The sequence below is a fragment of the Pteropus alecto genome, unplaced genomic scaffold (genome assembly GCF_000325575.1).
Source record: "Pteropus alecto unplaced genomic scaffold, ASM32557v1 scaffold143, whole genome shotgun sequence".
NCBI lineage: Eukaryota > Metazoa > Chordata > Mammalia > Chiroptera > Pteropodidae > Pteropus > Pteropus alecto.
This window is the reverse complement of record NW_006434828.1, coordinates 3,783,692-3,802,554: the sequence shown is the minus strand read 5'-3', so window position 1 is coordinate 3,802,554 and position 18,863 is coordinate 3,783,692. Positions and strand designations below refer to the sequence as shown.

Genomic DNA, 18,863 nt, shown 5'->3' with positions numbered 1-18,863 from the left:
CGCCGCCCTGCTGTCCTCAGCCGTGTGGCCGCTCTGCGCAGCCCGCCGGCCGCGGTGACCGGGAGCCTGAGGACAACCGTGCTGTGTGGCCCGCAGCATCATAGCTGCTTTGCTTGCCGGCGGCTGGAGCTGCGTTGCTGTCGCGTTGGAAAGGGACTTGACCTCTGCTCAGGTCGTTGCAGCGGTGGCCACTGGGAGCTTTTCAGGTGGCTTCCGTGTCCCTGTGACATACTCCTGGGCGTGAGTGCGTGCGTACACCAAGCTGCGCGCAAAGCCGCACCGGTCCGTGGTTCTGCGTGCAGCCGCCCGCAGTGGACGGAACAGGAGAGCACACGCGGGCCAGTCTGGCCTCCTTGCTGGCCTGAGCCCTCCCACTGCAGCGGGGGGAACCTGGCTCCCGCCATTGCTGTCCCTCTACTTAATCGCGTCCTTCCAGGATTTGGGTACGGTGTGAGGATTGCTACCGTTTACCGCTGTGGGAACTGCTTGTGTCTGAGACCCTTAGTCTTACGGTCACCACCGATTTCCCAGGCTCAGCACCTCCCCGACCCGCTTCAGTGAGGGGTTTCCTACATTTGTAACAGTTGTTTTTGTCACCTGCGTTCCATTCTGGCATCTCTCCACCTAAATGAGTTTTTAAAAATTTGCAAATATCAAGGTTCACTCTTTGTGCGGGAAAGTTCTGTGGGTTTTGACGAGTGCGTGGTGTCGCGCGTCCACCATCTGGTGCCATGCAAAGTAGTTTCACAGCCCTGAGCATGCCCGGGCCTCCACCTGGTCAGCCCTTCCTCCGTCCCCGTGTCCAGCCCCCATGTCCACCGGTCTCTCTGCCGCCTCTCGCGTTGCTTTTTCACACTAGCTCTTTGACTTAGGTGTATTTACGATTCACTCCTGTCCTTTTGTGGCTTGATAACTCATTTCTTTTCATTGCCGTATAACGTCCCACCACGTTCCACCACGTTTATGTATCAGTTTATCCATTCAACTGGTGAAAGACATCTTGGCTGCTTCCAGTTTGTGATGATTATGAATAAAGCTGCTACAATATGTGTGCAGGTTTCTTTGTGGAAGTTGCTGGATTGTGTGGTAAGACCGTGTTGGGTTTAATAAGAAATTGCCGGCCATCTTCCAGAGCGGACCATTTTGCACCCCTGTGAAGGGGCATTCCTTTTGCTCTGCATTCCCGCCAGCCCTTGGCATTGGCCATTATTGGGATTTTTAGCTATTCTTGGTAATAAGTGTATGTGGGCTCTTTTGTTTTAACTTGCAGCTATCACAAATGATGTCGGGCATATACATGTTCATAGGCTTTTTAGCCACTCTGTGTATCTTGTTGACATCTGTTCAAATCTTTTGCCCATTTTTTAGTTACATTTTTTTTTGCATTGAAACCTGTTTTTTTCCCCCACTCTTCAGTATTCAAGACTGTAAGTCAAGCAAATCAAGGATGAAAATTGTTTTTCATATTTTATATTTTCTTTTTTATAAAATACTATGTTTGTGAGTACTTACTGTTTCATAATATGGACACACCTCTGTTAGCTCCTCCTCTGTTGTTGGACAGTAAGAGTTTCTACTTACATTTCTGATGTTACAAACTAGATCTTATTGAGCATCTTTGTAGGTAAATCTTTGCACAAATCTGTGTGTGGTCCCTTAGGATAGATTCCTGATAGCCTGAGGCCCAGCGTCTATGTTACATTGTTACATTACCGTCCGCAGTTTGGGATGGCTTTGTCCCATCCCAGCTCTCACTCTTCATTTAAAAAAATAAAGTATTTCTCAGTTCTATACATTAAGAAGTGTTTTCTTCCTGTTAGTAATTTGTTTGCTTTCTGTCGCAAGATCGAACTTTTTTCATAAGGTTATTGGCTATTTTTATAGAATAAACTATGCATTTCTGTCCCGTTTTTCTTATTGGTCTGTACAACCTCTATGTGGAACTTTCCTCAGTTTTTGCCTTTCGATTGTGTTTTTTTCCTCTTTTTTGGGGGGGTAGATTCTTTGGGCTTTAATGCGGAAAGTAGAGTGAGAATGTTGGAGACAGGAGATGAGGCAGGTGTTTGCATTGTAGGTGAGAGAGGCGAGGATGTCTCCAGAACCAGTGACATGGGGTAGGGACGTGACGTGCCGCAGGGAGCTTTAAGGCGTAAGGTCAGTAGAATTTCGTGACCGATTGCGCAGTCGGAGGAAGAGGAGGCTGTCAAAGGCTTCACCGTTGGCTGCGTTTTGCATGTTCGATTTCAGTTTTAGGCCCGTTAGCTCTCAGGACATGTAGATGGCGCTGGTTAAAGGCAGCGAGATAGTGAGGACGGAAGCCTGTAGTAGAGGGATGTTCTTCGCTGCTTTCCTCCCTTCTCCCCTAACCCCCCTTCTCTCTGCCTGCCTTTCTTCCTCCCATCTGTCCGTCCATCCGTCCATCCAATTTGATTGAACATGATAAGCGTACTCTGTTCCAGAAGCTGTTCCAGGCCCTGAGGATTATTTAGCAGCGAACAAAACCGTCCCCTGTCCTTAGGAGCTCACGTTAGGGGTGGGACAAGGAGACGGGGCGTTAAACAAACAGGTGGTAGAGATGCAAGATGCAGGTGTCGGCATTTTTGTAACCAGGGGTCTCCTCGGCGTTTTTACCCACCAGCCGCCAGTGCCCGCGGTCACCAGCGCTCACGGTGTGCTGTCGTGCCTGCCGTGTTTTTCAGGGAGGAGTTCATACAAGTGCGCAGTGCCAGCTGCAGCAGTACGGCCCTTTGGCGTTCATCCTTGGCGACAGGACGACCAAAAAGCTGACAGAACGCAGCAGAGTGATAACCGTCGATGGCAATATATGTTCCGGGAAGAGCAAGCTTGCGAAGGTGGTAGCGGAGAAGCTAGGTACGAACACTGTCGCGTGGTGTGACAGCTCTTCCTCGGATGGTCGCTTCTGTGAGTTTGATTTTACTTAAATGTGGACCAGGCAGAATCAGGCCTCAGGCAGGTATTTCACATTTTTAAAAATACTTCTTGAAAAGCTGTTTGAACCTTCCACATTTGGAAAGTTAAAAACTTCATGCCATTGTCAGTTTGAATCCTGCCTTGGTGACGGAAGCGGAGCGTTGTCACGGGCGCTTCCCGAGGCCTCCGAGGCGGGGCTGTCACTGCGCTCCTTGCCCAGGACGCCAGCGCACCCTGTTTTGCAGGAGCTTCTCGCGGGCACCTGCCCATCGCACGCGGGCTCGGGGTCGCGGGCACCGCGGCACGCGCTGCCACCTTCGGCCGCCATGCTTGGCTTACACGTGTGTTTTGGACACGCTGACTTTGGCGTCTCGTGTGCTCCGTTCACACCCACGAGCGCGGGCGTGTGGGTCACTTTCCCCAGGTCGCCGGCCGGCCTCGGCTGCTGTTCGTCCGCATCCCCTTTCACCCGGCCGTTTCTCCCCTCAGGCTTGAGGTACTTTCCTGAAGCCGGGATCCATTATGCGGACAGCACCACGGGGGACGGAAAGCCGCTCGACGTGGAGCTCAGTGGCAACTGCAGCTTGGAGAAGTTCTACGACGACCCGAAAAGCAACGACGGCAACAGTTACCGCCTGCAGTCCTGGCTGTACGCCAGCCGCCTCCTGCAGTACGCCGACGCCTTGGAGCACCTGCTGAGCACAGGTGCGGCGGCCTCGTCCCGGAGCTGTCGGGCGCGTTCTGCACTTGAACCCCGTTCTAGAGCTCGGCCGCTTAGGATTGCCACTAGTGCGCTTGGCTTTCAGGGCGTTCGGCGAGGCGAGTTCTGTTTCCCCAGGACCTGCCTGATTGTTGCTTCGGAATAAAATGCACTTATTCCTATTTGATTTTTCGCGTGCCGGAGTGAGGCTTATGGATTATGTGGAATTTGGAGGAAAGAACCTCTGGATGCCTGGAAGGAAGTGGGCTCACAGTCGCGAGGATGGGGCCGCGTGCCGTGTAGGTCGGGCTGTTGCTGCGGGCCCAGAGATGGACCGGAATTCACCATCCGTCCGCAGACACGGGCGAGGGAGGCGGAATGTGCCGGGCTGCGCAGAAAGGGGCCGTGTGGCCCTGGAAGTTTCCGGTGGACGGAGGGAGGACATAGAGCGGGAGCACAGGTTGTCCGCAGAGTGCAGAATGAGGTCGGAATCCAGGCGGGACTGTGCCCTGGGAACCAGTGTGGCTAAACACAGTCCCCAGCACATCCTGGGAGGCAGACGCAGATGCACGGCCAGTACTGGGCCAAACCGGCCAAGCCAGGGCGGTTCACAGTTCTCGGGGAGAAGCAACTGGCGTGTGTGCATGCACGCGTGCGTGTAAGATTAGGTGGTTTGTGCCAGCTGTGTTACACAGCAGTGGTTGCCACAGCTGGTCAGCAGTTGGTTACGTGGTGAGCTCATTGATAGATGTCTCAGCTGCCACCTAGAGGTTCGGCTTCATGGGGCCTGGACTTGAGAACAAGAGTGTGTTTTTCACAAGGACCCCAGGTGAGCGATGGAGCTTGGCTCAGCCTGCATTTGTAGCCCGGGGGGTCCCGGAGCACCACCCGTGCCACCGAACACAGGGCGATGCTCGCTCTTAAAGGGTCACAGAGGGCCTAGTTGTGGTCTTGCTTTTCCAACCTGTGTTAGTGATACTTTTTTCCTGTGGACGTAAGCCCTGATTTTGGTTAGCGCTGCCCCTGAGAAACACCGCGGTCTGCCCGCACATGTTCTGTATGGGATCTTGCTTGCAGGAGCCCACGTGTTAACGTGTGGCCCAGCGCGTGGCTGGTGGTAACCGTGACACTCGGCTCACTGGGCGTCTTTTTGGAGCATAGTTCAGCTCTGAGGACTCTCATTTCTTAGAACTAAAAAGAGACATTTGAAAGGAAAACTTAGTTCCTTTTGTCTTAATACTGATGCACCCATTAGGTACTTACAGGCGCCCACTGTGTGCGCGGTGTTCTGGGAGCTGGCGTCTTCCAGGAGGTAGAGCCCCACACCCCGGGGCTCACGTGTTAATTGGGGAGATCAGCGGAGATGCAGGGTGGTCGGTGGTGAGTGGTGAGTGCGGAGAGCAGGGCTGGGGCCGCTCGTGGGTGGGGAGATCCGGGGGCCTCTACCCAGGCACAGCAGGGCCGAGTGCGGGGAGACCGTCGGGGTCCCCTGGGGACCAGCACAAGCTTCTCTGTGTGCTGTGGTGACAGTCCGCAGTGGCTGGGAGTGGATGGGGCTGAGTCAGAGAAGTGGCCGGAGAGGGGGTTGGCTCGTTGGTTTTCTTTCTGAAGGAGAGGAAGCCACCGGGAGGCTTCCGCGGGGCAGCGATGGGGTCCGGCCTCAGTCTGGAAGGGCCCTCTGCCTGGGGGCGGCCGGGGCAGGAAGGACGTGGGGATTGGCCCTGGTAGAGGTGAGGGGCCTCCTGCTGAGAGGGTGGCGCGGGACTGGCGTAGAATGCTGGAGAGAGCTGATGTTCGCTGGCGAGTGGCACATGGGGGCCGAGGGGAGCCGTGGGCGACCCTGGGTCACACCGAGTGGCTGCGGCGGGAGCAGGATGGCCGTGGTCATAGGCGGGAAACCCGTGGTCTAACAAGACGCCGCCACGCCGGGGGTGCGTCTGCCGTGGCTGACGGGATGACGCGGATGTTAAAACGTCCAAACCGAAAAGCGCGGCAGGTTTGGAACCGGTTCCCCGCTTAGCAGCACGTGCACGTCCTTTGGAAAGATGTGGAATTGTGAATAACGTCTCTCCCCGCTGTCTAAAACCTAATTACTGTTTCCAGTGCTTTGGTGGTTGTGTCTGATTTTGTGCGTGTTCCCTGCTGTGAAACAGGACAGGGCGTCGTGCTGGAACGCTCCATCTTCAGCGACTTCGTCTTCGTGGAGGCCATGTACAGCCAGCACTTCATCCGGAAGCAGTGTGAGTCCACGCGCGGCGCGGCCTGGGCGCGGTCAGCTCCGTGACGGCTGCGGCGGACTCGCCTCGGGTGTCCCAGGCCGCGTGTGCTAAATGCCGTTACTCACGAAGTTTCCACGGGTGGGGGGTGGTTCCTTCACCCTCTTTTCCTCCTGACATCGCATCCTGTGAAAGTGGGGTGGGTCCTGGATCCTCGAGCACACAGCTTGACCCCCGCTGCCAGCCAGAGTCCCCGGGAGACCTCCCCTGGCTCTGTTCACCTGGCGTGGTACACAAGCTGTTTCCCTCCGGTCGATAGAGTTAACGCCACTCAACACCCCAGGCCCCAGCGCGTGGCCTTGTGTGGAATCAGGGCGTCTTGTATGTCATGCACCTAGTGACAGCATGACCTCCATCCTTTGCTTCCCCCTGACACAGATGGTCAGGTGCTTTTGGGGACAGTGGCTCTGTGTTGGGGCGTTGTTGAAAGTCTGACATGTGGCAGATGGACAGAAATAAAGCCCTCCTGGTTAAAGGTCACATGACCTGGAGGACTGACGGACCAGGGTGTCCGTGACGAGGAGTGTGCTGGGGCAGCGCTGTGGACAGGCGGGTGACATCCCCCGGTGCTGGGCTGGCTGGAGCCACGGGCAGCCACATGTGGAGGGCGGCACAGGCGTCACTGCCTGACGAATGGGGACCGGAGCGAGCCGCTGTGCGTCGGGGGCGAGGCCTCTGCCGGTGGTGGGTTCACATGCCCTGCTGCTTGGGGGCCCACAGCCCTTTCTCTGCCACTGTGTCCCCCTTGCTAGAGGGGAGGCACTTGTAGACCATTCTGAGCAGCATGTGAGGTTGGTCAGCCGGTGTCTACCAAGTGCGGGTGCCGCGCGGGGTGCCAGGGGTGTGAAGGTGGCAGATGAGGCTCGCACTGGGCTGCCGTGCGGGGAGGGGGTGCGGTAAAGCCACGGGATGGTTCGTTGCAGCATGACACGCTCGCGGTTCCCTCAGCGTTACCCCGGGTGCGGGGAGAGCACGCGGGATGCCCGGCCAGCCGCGGGGCTGCCGCAGGACCAGCGAGGCAGCGGGCGCAGGGGGAGGGGCGGGGCCTTGGCCAGGACCCGGGTTTCTCCTGAGGCCTGAGAGCCCCTGGCGGTTCGGGCACGGGGCGTGGGCTTGGCTTGCACTGCTCTGTCCGGGGCTGTCCGGTGAGGGCGCATTGGCAGTGGGCGCGCCAGGCGGACCTGAGACATGGCAGACGTGCACGAGGCTAGGGGTGGTCGGCTCTGTGGGAGAGTAGGGAGAGGCTGAGGGGACCGCCCCGCGTGTGGGCGTGCGGGGAGCTGGCGCTGTCGGCAGGTCCAGAGATCTGGAGGCCTGGTCTGGGCTGGAGATGGGTTTTTGGGGAGTCAGCGCTCACAGTGGAAGCGCTTGTCCTGGCAGAGCCCACGGAGGGTGGTGAAACCTGAGGCTAGCCCCGTGCAGGGTCGCCCACTGCAGATCGAAGCTGAGCGGTCACAGGTGCACACAGCCCGAGGAGGAGGCAGTGGGCAGTGCCACGCGAGTGTATGGGATCTAGTGTGACGAGAATTGAGCAGTGACCTTTAGGAGGCTGGTGACTTTAGCGAGAGCCATTCCGATGTTGGTTTGGGGGAAGAGAGATTAAGGGTAGGTGACATACAACGAGGTGGAATGTTGCTTAAGGAACAGGAAGGGAGCGACATGGACGCCTGGAGGAGGGGGCGGGGGAAGGGCGAGTCCCTGGTGGTGGGGAGATGGGCCTGTTTGTGGCGGCAGATAGGAGGCCCCGGGAGGCCGAGCGTCTGCTGAGTGCACAGGTGTGTCCCGCTGTTCCGAGCAGCGGGCGGCCTCCACAGGGAGCCCGAGTCGTCCACTCTGGTGACACTGGCGTGGTCGTCTTTCCCAGTCCTCCGCCCACAGCCTTGCTGACCGCGGATCAAAGGCCCGTCCCGAATGGCCTCTAAAGCGGAAGTCCCCAGGAGTGGCCACCTGAATGTTTTCTTTAGCGCAGAATCGTCTTTCTGTGGATCTTGGCGTGGCCACCCAGGTCTGTTGCTTCTGGAAGCCTCCCCCACGTGGCGATCCGCACACTGGCTTCTTGCCATGGCTCCCGTGGCGGTTTCACTCCCGGGGCCGGGAGCGTGTTCCCGGGTTCTGCTGACGTGGCCGCGTTTCCAGCACGTGAGGGGGCGGAGTCTCCGGGAGAACGGTGGGGCGCTCTTGGGTGTCACAGTCCTCATGGGGTCGCCGACCGTGTGACACGTTCTCTACGATGGTCACTAAGGTGGGGTCCTCAGCTGCTTCAGTTTTGTTCTCTGTCGCTCAGTCTGCTTCCGTGGCTGGTCTGGTGGCCGGTCCGATTCACCGAGGTGCAGTGAGCGCAGGTAGACGCAGCTCGGCAGCGTTTCAGTTGAGTTATTGAGGAACAGAGTGCATGAAAGGCCCGCTGCTCCCGGAGAGGCTCGGACTCTCATCTGTTACCACGACGAGGAGTAGACACACAGGGCTGTCCGCACTGTGTCCCGCTCCCCCGGGAGGAGAGGCCGCCCCCGGCTGGGCCCTCCCAGCCGGGCCCTGTGTCCCGGTGCTGCCTCAAGCGAGCCGCCGGTTTCTCCGGGCCCACGGGGCTCCCGCGAGTGCCAGGCACTGGCAGTGCCATCACAGGTCGCTTGGGCAGCCAGTGCTGACGGCTGTGACCGGGATGTGGCTCTGGGACGTGTGCCCTTCCATGGGAAAGAGAAGCGCGTTTCAGACGCGCGTGCGGACGGTCGGCTGACGGCCGGCGCTGCTTGTGTGCGCCAGGTGTGAACCACTACTACGAGGTGAAGAAGGTCACCATCCGGGAGTACCTGCCCCCCCACGTGGTCATCTACGTCGACGTGCCCGTTCCAGAGCTCCAGAGCCGGATTCAGAAGAAGGGAGACGTAAGTCGGCTTTTGAGGGGAAGGCCGGTCTCCTGCTGTGGCCCGTGGTTTTCTCGCAGCCCGATGCTCAGCAGTGACGCGTACCGTCGGCTGCCGTAAACAACCGACGGGCCTCACGGGGCGGGTGGCACACAGCGGGTCCCGCTGAGCGAGCGGACGCTTACCGGTGGGCTGAAGGAAGCCTCTGGTCAGCCACCGCTCGGCATTAGCGCTCCTCGGTCCCTCATGCCGGCCACTGTGTCACCCAGACAGACCCTCCTGTGAGGGCGGGCGAGTGCCCTGGAAGAACCCACTGTTCTCTGGCGGGGACTTCCTGCCGGCGTCTCCCGGCGAGTGGAAACCGGCCCTGCTGTGCTTCCCATTCCGGGCTCCCAGCTGCTGGTCCGAGGCCGCCCCGCTGTCCGTGCTTCCTGCCGGCCGGTTCTGGACCAGCAGAGCGTGGTCGGCACACGCGTCCCTTTATTGCCGTGGCCTTGGTCAGGCTCAGCGAGGTGCCCAGACCTCGCGTTTTGCTTTCCCACGGTTCTGCAGGCATGATGGGGGGTGCAGGGACAAAGGGGTCACTTTGCCAAACGAGACAAGTTCTTGTTTGGAAAGGCCGCTCCCACACAGGGCTCTTCCCGGGATGAGGACGGGGAGCTGCCTGTGTGTTCGTCTTGTGTGTTTGTCCGGGTGCTCAGTGGTCACCTGCCAGCTGGGTTCCGCCCAGGGCAGCAGAGGGGCCAGTCGCCTGCCCTGCCACCGCCAGGTCCCGAGGCCGCAGTGCCGTCCTCCCCGCAGCCGGAAGCCCGCCGCGAGGCCCGGCTCCGGCTCCCTGCCCGTCTGTGCCCTTTGTTGGCCAGGAGTGTGCTCTTCAGGGCGATGTGCAGTTCAGACTTCCGAGAACATCCCATCGAGTGGCAACAGGAGGGAAGTGCAAGTCGAAATATTTAGCTGTCACTCGGTGGAGCAGTTCTGAACGCCTTTGCTGGCCGCAGTGACGCTTATTGGATAACAGAGACACATTCAGAATTCTCTAGATAACTCTTTTGCTGTCCGGGATAATAAAAGCAATTTGAGATCCAAGTTACAACTATCAACTTTTTAATTTTTCCAAGTAAGGTCTTGAAGACTATCACCAGCTAAAATTACCACCGCATGTAAGAAAAGGGGACATTTTACCCAAGGGACATGATGTCATTAAGTGTGTGCTCTTATTCTGGTGGGGGAGACCAGTGGTAAGCCAGGAAATAAATAAGGGGCACATCGAGCAGGCGAATGCCTTGAAGAAGAGAAGACAGCGCAACGTAATATAACTTGACCTTTAGCATTGCTAAGCGGGAAGAGGTTTAAACATTGCAACTGCCACTCATAACTGGAGTTTAAATTTCTGAAATCGCTTAGCAAACTTCAGATGACGAAGGGCGGGAGGGAGGGGTGGAGAGAGTGGGCACAGTGGGGGAGGGCTGGAGAGTGCTGCAGATGGACGGGGGCCCGGCCAGCTGCCCCTCAGCTGTCCCCCACTGTCTGCAGCTGCCCTCAGGCACGCGGGGGAGCAGGAAAGGCAGGCGTGGCCGCTGCGCAGGGTCCTTTCTGCTCCTGTGCACGCGTCCATCGGGGCCCATGGGAGAGGGCGTGCCGTGCGTTGTCCTGGGCGGACGCGGGGGCTCACTGCAGTAGGGGAGCTCTGCGTGGCCAAGGCCCTTCTGTCCCCGCAGTCCCTGCAGCACCCCGCCCGGGACTCGTTCTCAGGAACAGTGTTCGTTGGTGGTGGTCGCGTTTTGCACGAGCTCTGCCGTGAGGAGCGTCTGAACGGTTCTCCCCTTGTGTTTCTGCTGCGTTTAGCCACACGAGATGAAGATCTCCGCCGCCTACCTTCAGGCCATCGAGAATGCCTACAAGAAAACCTTCCTCCCTGAGATGAGGTGGGCCAAGTGCATGACCTCTGACGGGCGCACGTCACACGCGTCACACGCGTCACACGCAGTGCCTCAAGCCCCAGCCCCCAGGGGGCGGGCTCCCCTGCTACAGTGGGCGCTGTCTCTGATGTTTTGATCTGATGTTTGCAAGCAGCACACACTTCAGTTTAATTTGGTGGGTGGGTGGGTTTTTTGGAGTGTGTGCGTGTGCACACGCGCGTGCACAACACTACCACTTGGCTGCTGTCTGTGCACACGTCTTGGTTAGGCCCTGTACTACTTTGTATTTGCCTGTGATAAGTGCTGTATCTGGAGATGGTTTGCTTAGCAGTGGAAGTGACCTGTGTGCCTTGTCCCCTATAGACACTGGTGGCTCTGGTCTCTCACGCCCATGGGGTAGGGGACAGCCAGCAAGCCAGGAAATAGAAGTGCCGTCATCACCGTCTGGTCACGAGCACATTTCTGCTTGTAACTTGTCTTCCTTAACCAGGAAGCCACGTGAGCCATTCTGTGCTCGGCATGTCACCTGGTTCAGGAGCATGACATGTTAGTGTTTGTAGTGGGAGGCGATAATGTAATCTATCCATTTGTACGTTAACGTAAGCTTGGGAAATTTATATTGAATTTCATCTTGCTTTTTCTTACAGTGAAAAATGCGAGGTCTTAGTGTATAGTGCGAATGAAGCTCAAGATGCGGAAAAGGTAAGAAAGTGGCTGAAAAGTTTGCGATTCTTAAATTTGAGTCACGTGTCAGGTTGTCACGAATCAGATAATCCGTTCAGTGCCCACTGGTCGGAGAAATGTCTCTGTTTTGCGATCTAGGAGAAGTTCCGCGCCGGCCATCACTCTCCCTGGTCGTCACTGTGACTTCCTTTGAGACAATGCAGTTTCTGTGAACTTGACATTGTGGATGGTGACGATGCCAGGACCCCAGCGTGTCCGCAGCAGTGTTTTTATTGTGCAGATGGTAAAATTAGCGGTAATTAGGTGCATTTCCCCGAATCAGTAGGTGCATTTTGTAAAAATTCAAGTCAGTCTCAGTGCAGTTAGTGAATAATAGCCAAAAAAAAAATTTGAAAAAGAGCACCATGGGAACATTGGCGCTCCCACGTCCCAGAACGTGGCACAGAATCATGGTGACGAAAGCGCCGTGGGAGGTTGAGAATAGGTCAGTGGAGCAGAACGGAGGCCACAGACGGGCGCGGGCGCGTCTGCTCGTGTGCGCACGTGCATGGGAGACCCTGATTTTGGTAAAGTCAGTGCTTTGAAGGGTAGTAAAGACACAGAGGCCGCGGACTCTTCCCAGATGGTGTGGACGCAGTCGACCAGTCATTTGGTAAAAATGAGAGCACCGCCTTACAGGATACATTAAACCTCCACTGCCAAACACAGCAGACGGCATACAAATTCTCGAAGAAAATACGGGTTTTATGATCTGGGGGCAGGTGTCAGGTGCAGGGGTGAAACCCTGAGCTAGCTGCCTCGTGGCCCCGGGGAGAAGCTGAGGAGGCTGCTCCCGAAGGACGGGGCCCGTGAGCCCTGCTCCGGGACGGCGGGGGCCGCTGAGGGGCTCCCCTGCATGGACCTCTGAAGCTGTGCTTCGTTTCCTTCCCCACTTCCTGTGTGGTGTCGATTCGTTTTAGATTATTTTTAATCCTCGGACAGAATAATTAGATGGCATGTATTTGAGAAGAACACATTTTCCCTCTAAAACTGTCATTATTTGTGTTCGTAATTGAACGTACTCCAGTTCTTGAGGGTTAAAGAGAGTTTTCAGAGTTCGATGTGTTTGGGGAGAGACTAGATCTTAAAAGGCTGCCACAGCGTCCGCCGGTGCCGCCGCAGGCTGTGGGCTGGGGACCCTGATTCCTGGACCCGCCAGGAAACGCTTCTGCTCTCGTGTCCCGTGCTGCCCCCGTGGGTCCCGCTTCTGGAACGAAGTTTCTTGGGAGGAAGCGCGCGGTCCGTCACGCACGCTGGGTCCTCGTTCCTCTTCTCCCTGGCCCTTTTCTCCCAGGCTGCCCGGTAATTTCTACAGCACCCCAAAGTCAGCTGGGCGAGGTCCCATGTTGGGGACCAGCGGCACCCTGTGACCCACTCCTCAGCTGGGGGAGGCGCCCGCACTGAGGGGTCATCACTCAGCCACCTCGCCGATGGCCATCTGACTTCCTTTCTTTCTGACTTTCGTGGCGTGATTCTTCCTGCCAGATATATGTAGTTTATAGTGTGTCACAATGTGTCATTTAACTGTCTAAAGTGAGACTCCATCGGAGTTGGGTTTCTTTCTGTCTAGGTGGTGGAGGATATCGAATACCTCAAGTATGACAGAGGGCCGTGGCTCAACCAGGACGACCGTACCTTCCACATTCTGCGGATGCTGTGAGTTTGGGGCCGTGGGCACCGACGGGGCGAGGGGGCTGCTTTTGAGCTCAGCGTGCTGCCTGCTGGAGAGCCTTCCAGGCCTTCGAAGTGCTTGTGTTTCAGGTCGGGCATTCGCGGCACCGGTGTTCCCTGGCCGAGGGGACCGAGCGATGGCCCTGCTCAGTCAGCATTTGCTTCGCTGCCCCGCCTGCCGGGCAGTGCTCCGATGTGGTGGTGGCTTTGGTGTCAGAAACGACTGATGCTGTTGGGGGGAGGTGGGCACCGCGTCAGTGGAGCTGTCGCCCTGAGCGATGGGGGGCGGGGGCCTTGCTCTGGAAGAGGCCCGAGTGACCGAGGGGTGGTGTCCGGCGGGAAGGCCCTGAGCAGGGGCGCAGGGAGGGCGTACCCACAGCCCAGCCCAGGGGTCAGGCAGAGGGGAGAGGGGTGGGCAGCTTAGCCTGGGGACAGGAGTGAGGGGCACTGCTCAGAAGGCGGGAGCAAGGGCATGAGAGGTCAAGGTCAAGGCCATGCCCACGCATAGGAGAAAGTCAGGAGACAAAAGGCAAAATAAAATGAAGTCATCTGCTATTCTGCCGCCACCGTAGCCAACAGTAGCAGCTTCACGGTTCTTCTGACGCTTTAAAGGTCCGCTCCAGTAGTTCTGATTGGATGTCGTCATGCACACATCTCTGTGTTCTATTCTTAATAGTGTGAACGTGCCCCGTTACAGTAAATGTTCTAGAATTTGGTTTTTTAATGGCTCCTCACGTCTGCTGTTTGAATCCACTGACTGAGATACAAATCAGGGTTTGGCAAATCCCGCCGTTGGCTGGGAGGAATGGTTCTTGCATTTTTAAAGGATCGTAAATAAAAAAGAAGGTATATGTGACACCACATGACGCTCTTGAAGCCTTAAATATTTACTCTCCGGTCCTTTAGTGGAAAAACCGTTTGTCGACCCTTGAGATACAGGCGTAATTCTTTTACCATTTCTCAGGATCGCTCTTCCAAGGTATTTCCGTTTCTTCACAGCCGTAACAGCGACGAGCACGTTGTACACGTTTTGTCCCGTTTCAGGTCACTGTCTTCAGGTGTGGAAGTGGAGTCCCTGGGTCAGGTCGGGTTAGTATGTCGTAACTGTTGCCACACTGCAGAATCGTCCTCCAGAAAACGCAGCGGTTTGCAAGCTCGTGAGGGCGTCTGAAAGTCCCCGTTAAGACCGCATAGTTAAAACAATACCCAAAGGACAGCATTTCTTTATTTTGCGTTTTATAAACACTGAACTTCATTTATATTTTTATCACCTATTTATTTGTTCTTTGTAAATTTTCTCTTCCTGTTTATTGATCTTTTCAAAGAATCAGCTTCCGTCGATGTTCCTCAGTCTGCTCCCTTAGGCTCCAGGTGCTGCTCTCCCGTTTGTAAGGTGGGAGCGTGGCCGATGGCTTTAGGTCCTCGTTTCCAACCTGTGCGTTCGGTGCTGTCAATTTCTCTCCGGTTTAATTCCACTGTGACCTGAGAACATGCTTTGTCTGATTTCTGCTCCTTTGTATCTGTTAAGGTGTCGGACATGGTCAGGGACGTTGTCTCTCGTGGCGAGTGTTCCGGCCGAGGTGGGCCGAGGCGGGCCCTGCTGTCGGCGAGTGCACTGGCGGGTCATCCACGTCCTCAGCTGCCACAGTGGACGCGTCTGTTTCTCCTTCGAGTTTGTTCGTTTTGCCGCGTGTGCTCAGACGCTGTGTTGTTAGCGCACGTTGCGGGCTGCTGTGTTCTTGGGGAGCCGACCCCCCCGTCGTCGTCTATGTGTAGCGCCCCTCTCTGTCCCTGATGGTGTGCTGCTTCTGGGCTCTGCTTGGTCTGAAGTTGGGTCGTCTGTCCCAGCTTTCGAGTGGCGTGGGCGTGGTCTGTCCTCCTCCACCCGGCACTGTCAGCCGTGTTTGATGGAAGGCGGGCTTCTGGGAGGCGACAGGTAGTCTTGTCTTGTTTTTCTTTGCCGTCTCTGACAGTTTCTGTTTTCTGACTGGCACATTTGGACAGTTCACATTTGAGTGAATGTCGATACGTTTGTCTGTCACTATTTTCTCTCGTTGCTCCCGTTCCTTGTTTTCTCCCGCTGCCTTTTTTGGCCTTCGGGTTCTAACTGCGCATTCTGCGTGGTTCCGTTTCCTGCCTCTGCGAGCACGTCGCCTGTACTTTTAAAGCTGCCGTTGTTCCCGTGCAGCGTTTCCAGCGTGCATTTAGGGTGCACCCGAGTCCTCGTTCGGGGGCCCCGCCGCCTCACAGGTGGTGCAGGTGCCCAAGCGGAGTGCTCTGTTTCCCCCTCCCCCACCCCGTGAGACGCCCCTGCCACGCATCCCACCTCCCTCTGCGTTCTCACCGCCCAGTGCGCCAGGCCGATGCTCCAGGGGAAGTCGCGATGCTCTTGAAAATTCGCATAGAAGTTGTGACTCCTCCCAAATTTCAGTCGTCCCTTGGTATCTGCGGGGGGCGGTTCCAGGCCCCCTGTGAACACCAGATCGGCTGACGTTCCAGTCCCTGATCAGAAGTGGCCTGGGACGTGCACACGCCGGCCCTCCAAGTCCGCGGGCTGCCGCATCGGGACACGGAGGCCGACCGTGCCGAGTGGACATGCCCGCCCGTGGTGGGCCCTGGGAGCTCAGTGCCGTCCCCTAACCGTCAGCTGGGACGCGTGCGACTTGGTTCCCGACTGAGTCCGAGGTTCACGTCTCAGAATCACCGTTTTGGTTGTTTAGTTACGCAGTTGTCAGAGCTTGGAGGACGAGCCTGGAATTCCCTAAGAGTCTCCGTTACAGCATTTAGTTAATTTTTTATTCGCTTACTGTACATGCCCTTGGCCTTCCTGTCTCCCAGCTTTCTGCTCCTCTGTTTCCCAAGGGTATTTCCTGACGGTTACGGTGGCAATTATGTTTACTTTCATTTTGGTATCATTTCTTAATTTGGGGGCTCAAACGAAAATTACGACCAATTTTCTAGGATAATTATTGTAAACGTGCTGTTTACTAGTTATACTCATTTTGTCCAGAACTTGGTGAAATGATTGGTTTAGGGCGTTTTCGTGCTGTCCCAGTCGTGCATGTCGGTGTGCGATCACGTGCGTGTGCGTGCGTGTGCGTGCGTGTGCTAAGAGACAGTAACCGTTTCCGCCTGGGCAGCATTGTGGGTTCGTACCCGTGACTTACTGGCGCCCATGCCGCAGGGCCCCGCCCGTGTCGGCGACCGGTTGCCAGGCAGGCCTCCACTTGCCTGGGGCCCTGGGCCGCCCCCTCCTTCCCCAGAGCCGGGGCTTCCCCTTCTCCCCCGCACCCCGAGACCCTGGAGGATGCCCTTCTAACGTGACGTGTCATTCAGTGCTATAAAAGCCGTGAGGCGTCAGGCTGTGTCAGAAGTAAGTGTTTCAAACAGACTTTACAGTTCGGGGCGAAACTAAAAACTGTGCCTTGGAAACGTTTAAGGAGCACGTATAGACATTCTGTTGACTGGGGACCAGGTTAAGTCATAAAACAGAATTTACTATTTTACTTTTTTCGGTCTTTTCCTACCTCGGTCTTTTGTTTTAAAATCTGGGGCACAGCACCTTGTGCTGTAAACCAGATTTGAGTTCGGGTTATCTTCTGACGTGGGCACTTAGGCTCACGATGCTAAGTGGCTTTATTATCCTCAGCCGGTTCTGAATTCTCCTTCATTAGAGTAAGTGCTCCCTGAGCAGAATGCCTGCTTTCGCTGCTTTTTGCTTCGTGAGTCATAAAAGCTTCCTGTTGTCTTCGTTCCTTCCTTATCTTCAATCTAGACTGTATTTGTAGTTTATTAGAGGTTAAGACTTGGGGTTACTGGAGATGGGCTGCCTAACAGCCTCTCCTAACAGCCGTCATTAAGCTCATTGTAATACATTGAGAGAGCATTTTAGCCAGTTTAAGTAAATTGTGGAATAGTTGCAGCAGATTATTTTTTTTTTAATTTTCAAAAACAGTTTGAAGCATATTTGTTCAAAGCTGCATCCTTTGTTGTGGGGTGGTTATGTGTAAACTGTAATTCCGCCAAACTAGGCATAGATGGCGCTGTTGTTCTGTGTATTCCTCGCTCGTTCCCAGGCTAGTAAGAAGCGCTTTCAAATTTTGCACAATTTTTTAGGGTTTTCAAACTATAGAGAACACCACATCATACTCTGCCATGATATTCCTTAACATATAAGAATACGAACTTCATTTTTAGTTGAAATTATTTATTGCTAGATCACTTTTAAAAATTGTCCTTGTGTCATAGAATAATTCTTTTTGCGTTAAAAGTAAAAAGATGTGTACTGATAACATGCTTATGAAGGATATGCTGTACCCCACTTCCTGTTGAAACAGAGACTGGTCTTGGAGCACATGCGTTCCAGCCGTGTGCGTGTCCGCGCCGGGACCCTTGGGAGAGACAAACACGTTGTCCTGGCAGCATTTGGTTATTGGATTATCAGTCATTGTATGAGTGACGTGGCTTTTACTGGTGACACTTGGATGTGACATTACCTCCTGTCCAATCGCATTCCACCTGCCGTGGGCTTTGATTGTCCTGTGGTCCTCCGAGGGGAGAGACTGTGGACCTCTGGGCCCTGGATTTGGATCGGGGGGTTCTGACTGCGGCGGAGTCGGCCCAGGGGGCCGGGGACAGGGCTTGGTTGGGTTTGTGTGATGGGCCTGGGCTCGTTCCCACGCAGTGGCCGAGGGCCAGAGACGGTTAAAGAACTTCCATCTGAGCCATTACAAGCAGAAACATCTGCCATTATAACTCCTTAATGGGAAAGTGGCCATTTAAAGTAATTATTTTCTTTGCTTTGAGCCCTTAAGACAGGACTTTATTTTAATGTTTCTTTCTAAAAGCCCCAAAAATGCTTTTCATCTTCAAGTATAGTGGTTATATTCAGACCAAGTTTAATTTAAGCAAATTATAACAAAGTATAAATATTTTAGAAATGGGCAAAACAAAATGGTGAAACAGGGAGGGTCCCAGGACTTGACTTTATCGGTGCCGAGAAAGCAGAGAATGGTGCATTTATGAGCGATGGTACAGCAGGCCGTCCCGTGTGGGAGTCCGCCCGGCCCGGCCCGGCCCGCCCAGACTTCCGGGCAGCGGGGGCCCCGTGCTGTGCTGTCCACCCAGGGGGACGGAGTGACTCAGAAGTTCTTTTCCTCAAGACTCATTAATTGTACAGTTCTTTAATGAGGACATATTATGTGCCTGGCTACATAGCACATGGTGTTTGATTTTAGCTCTCTGTCCCGTGTTTACAGCACACTGTGGCTCCTTTTTATGTTTCCAGTCTGCACCTGTCCCCCGAGGCAGCCCCCCAGCTTTTGAAAGACGCCCCTCAGCTGCGACGTTCGTTTCAAAAGAGCATTTCCTCCCTACCACTGTGCTTCGAGGGGACGGCTTGGGAATGAATGGCATTTATTTGAACATACGGTTTTTTAAATATGGATTTTTTTAACGAAATCAGCCTTATTTATTTTATCCTTTATTCTGACGGTTCGGTGTGACCCGTATTTGTCCTGTTTCCTAGGGTTCAGAATAAGTTGGAGGTGCTGAACTACACAACCATCCCGGTCTATCTCCCAGAAATCACGATCGGAGCTCACCAGAGTGACAGAGTCTTCCAGAAGTTCGTCGAGGTAAGGCCCGACCCGCCGCGGGGTCCCAGACACCCGGAACAAAGTGGCTTCTCTGAGAAGTGGTTCTGGTTGCTGCTTTTTGTTTGTTTGCTTTAGTGGAAGAGCTTCCTTTATTGAAATGAGTCTCCTTCTCCCCTCCGTCGTGG

At 55.3% G+C, this 18,863-nt stretch overlaps 1 protein-coding gene across 1 annotated transcript in view; it reads left to right on the top strand.

The window, feature by feature from the left end:
* Positions 1-18,863, top strand: part of NDUFA10 (NADH:ubiquinone oxidoreductase subunit A10) — a 32,894-nt gene that overhangs the window by 4,010 nt on the left and 10,021 nt on the right. Inside the window, exons 2-11 of the mRNA XM_025045430.1 lie at positions 21-144; positions 2,119-2,154; positions 2,700-2,871; positions 3,421-3,636; positions 5,785-5,871; positions 8,668-8,789; positions 10,614-10,693; positions 11,335-11,389; positions 12,981-13,066; positions 18,609-18,717. Of these exons, the coding sequence (XP_024901198.1) occupies positions 21-144; positions 2,119-2,154; positions 2,700-2,871; positions 3,421-3,636; positions 5,785-5,871; positions 8,668-8,789; positions 10,614-10,693; positions 11,335-11,389; positions 12,981-13,066; positions 18,609-18,717 (1,087 nt within the window). The remainder of the gene's footprint in view (positions 1-20; positions 145-2,118; positions 2,155-2,699; positions 2,872-3,420; positions 3,637-5,784; positions 5,872-8,667; positions 8,790-10,613; positions 10,694-11,334; positions 11,390-12,980; positions 13,067-18,608; positions 18,718-18,863) is intronic.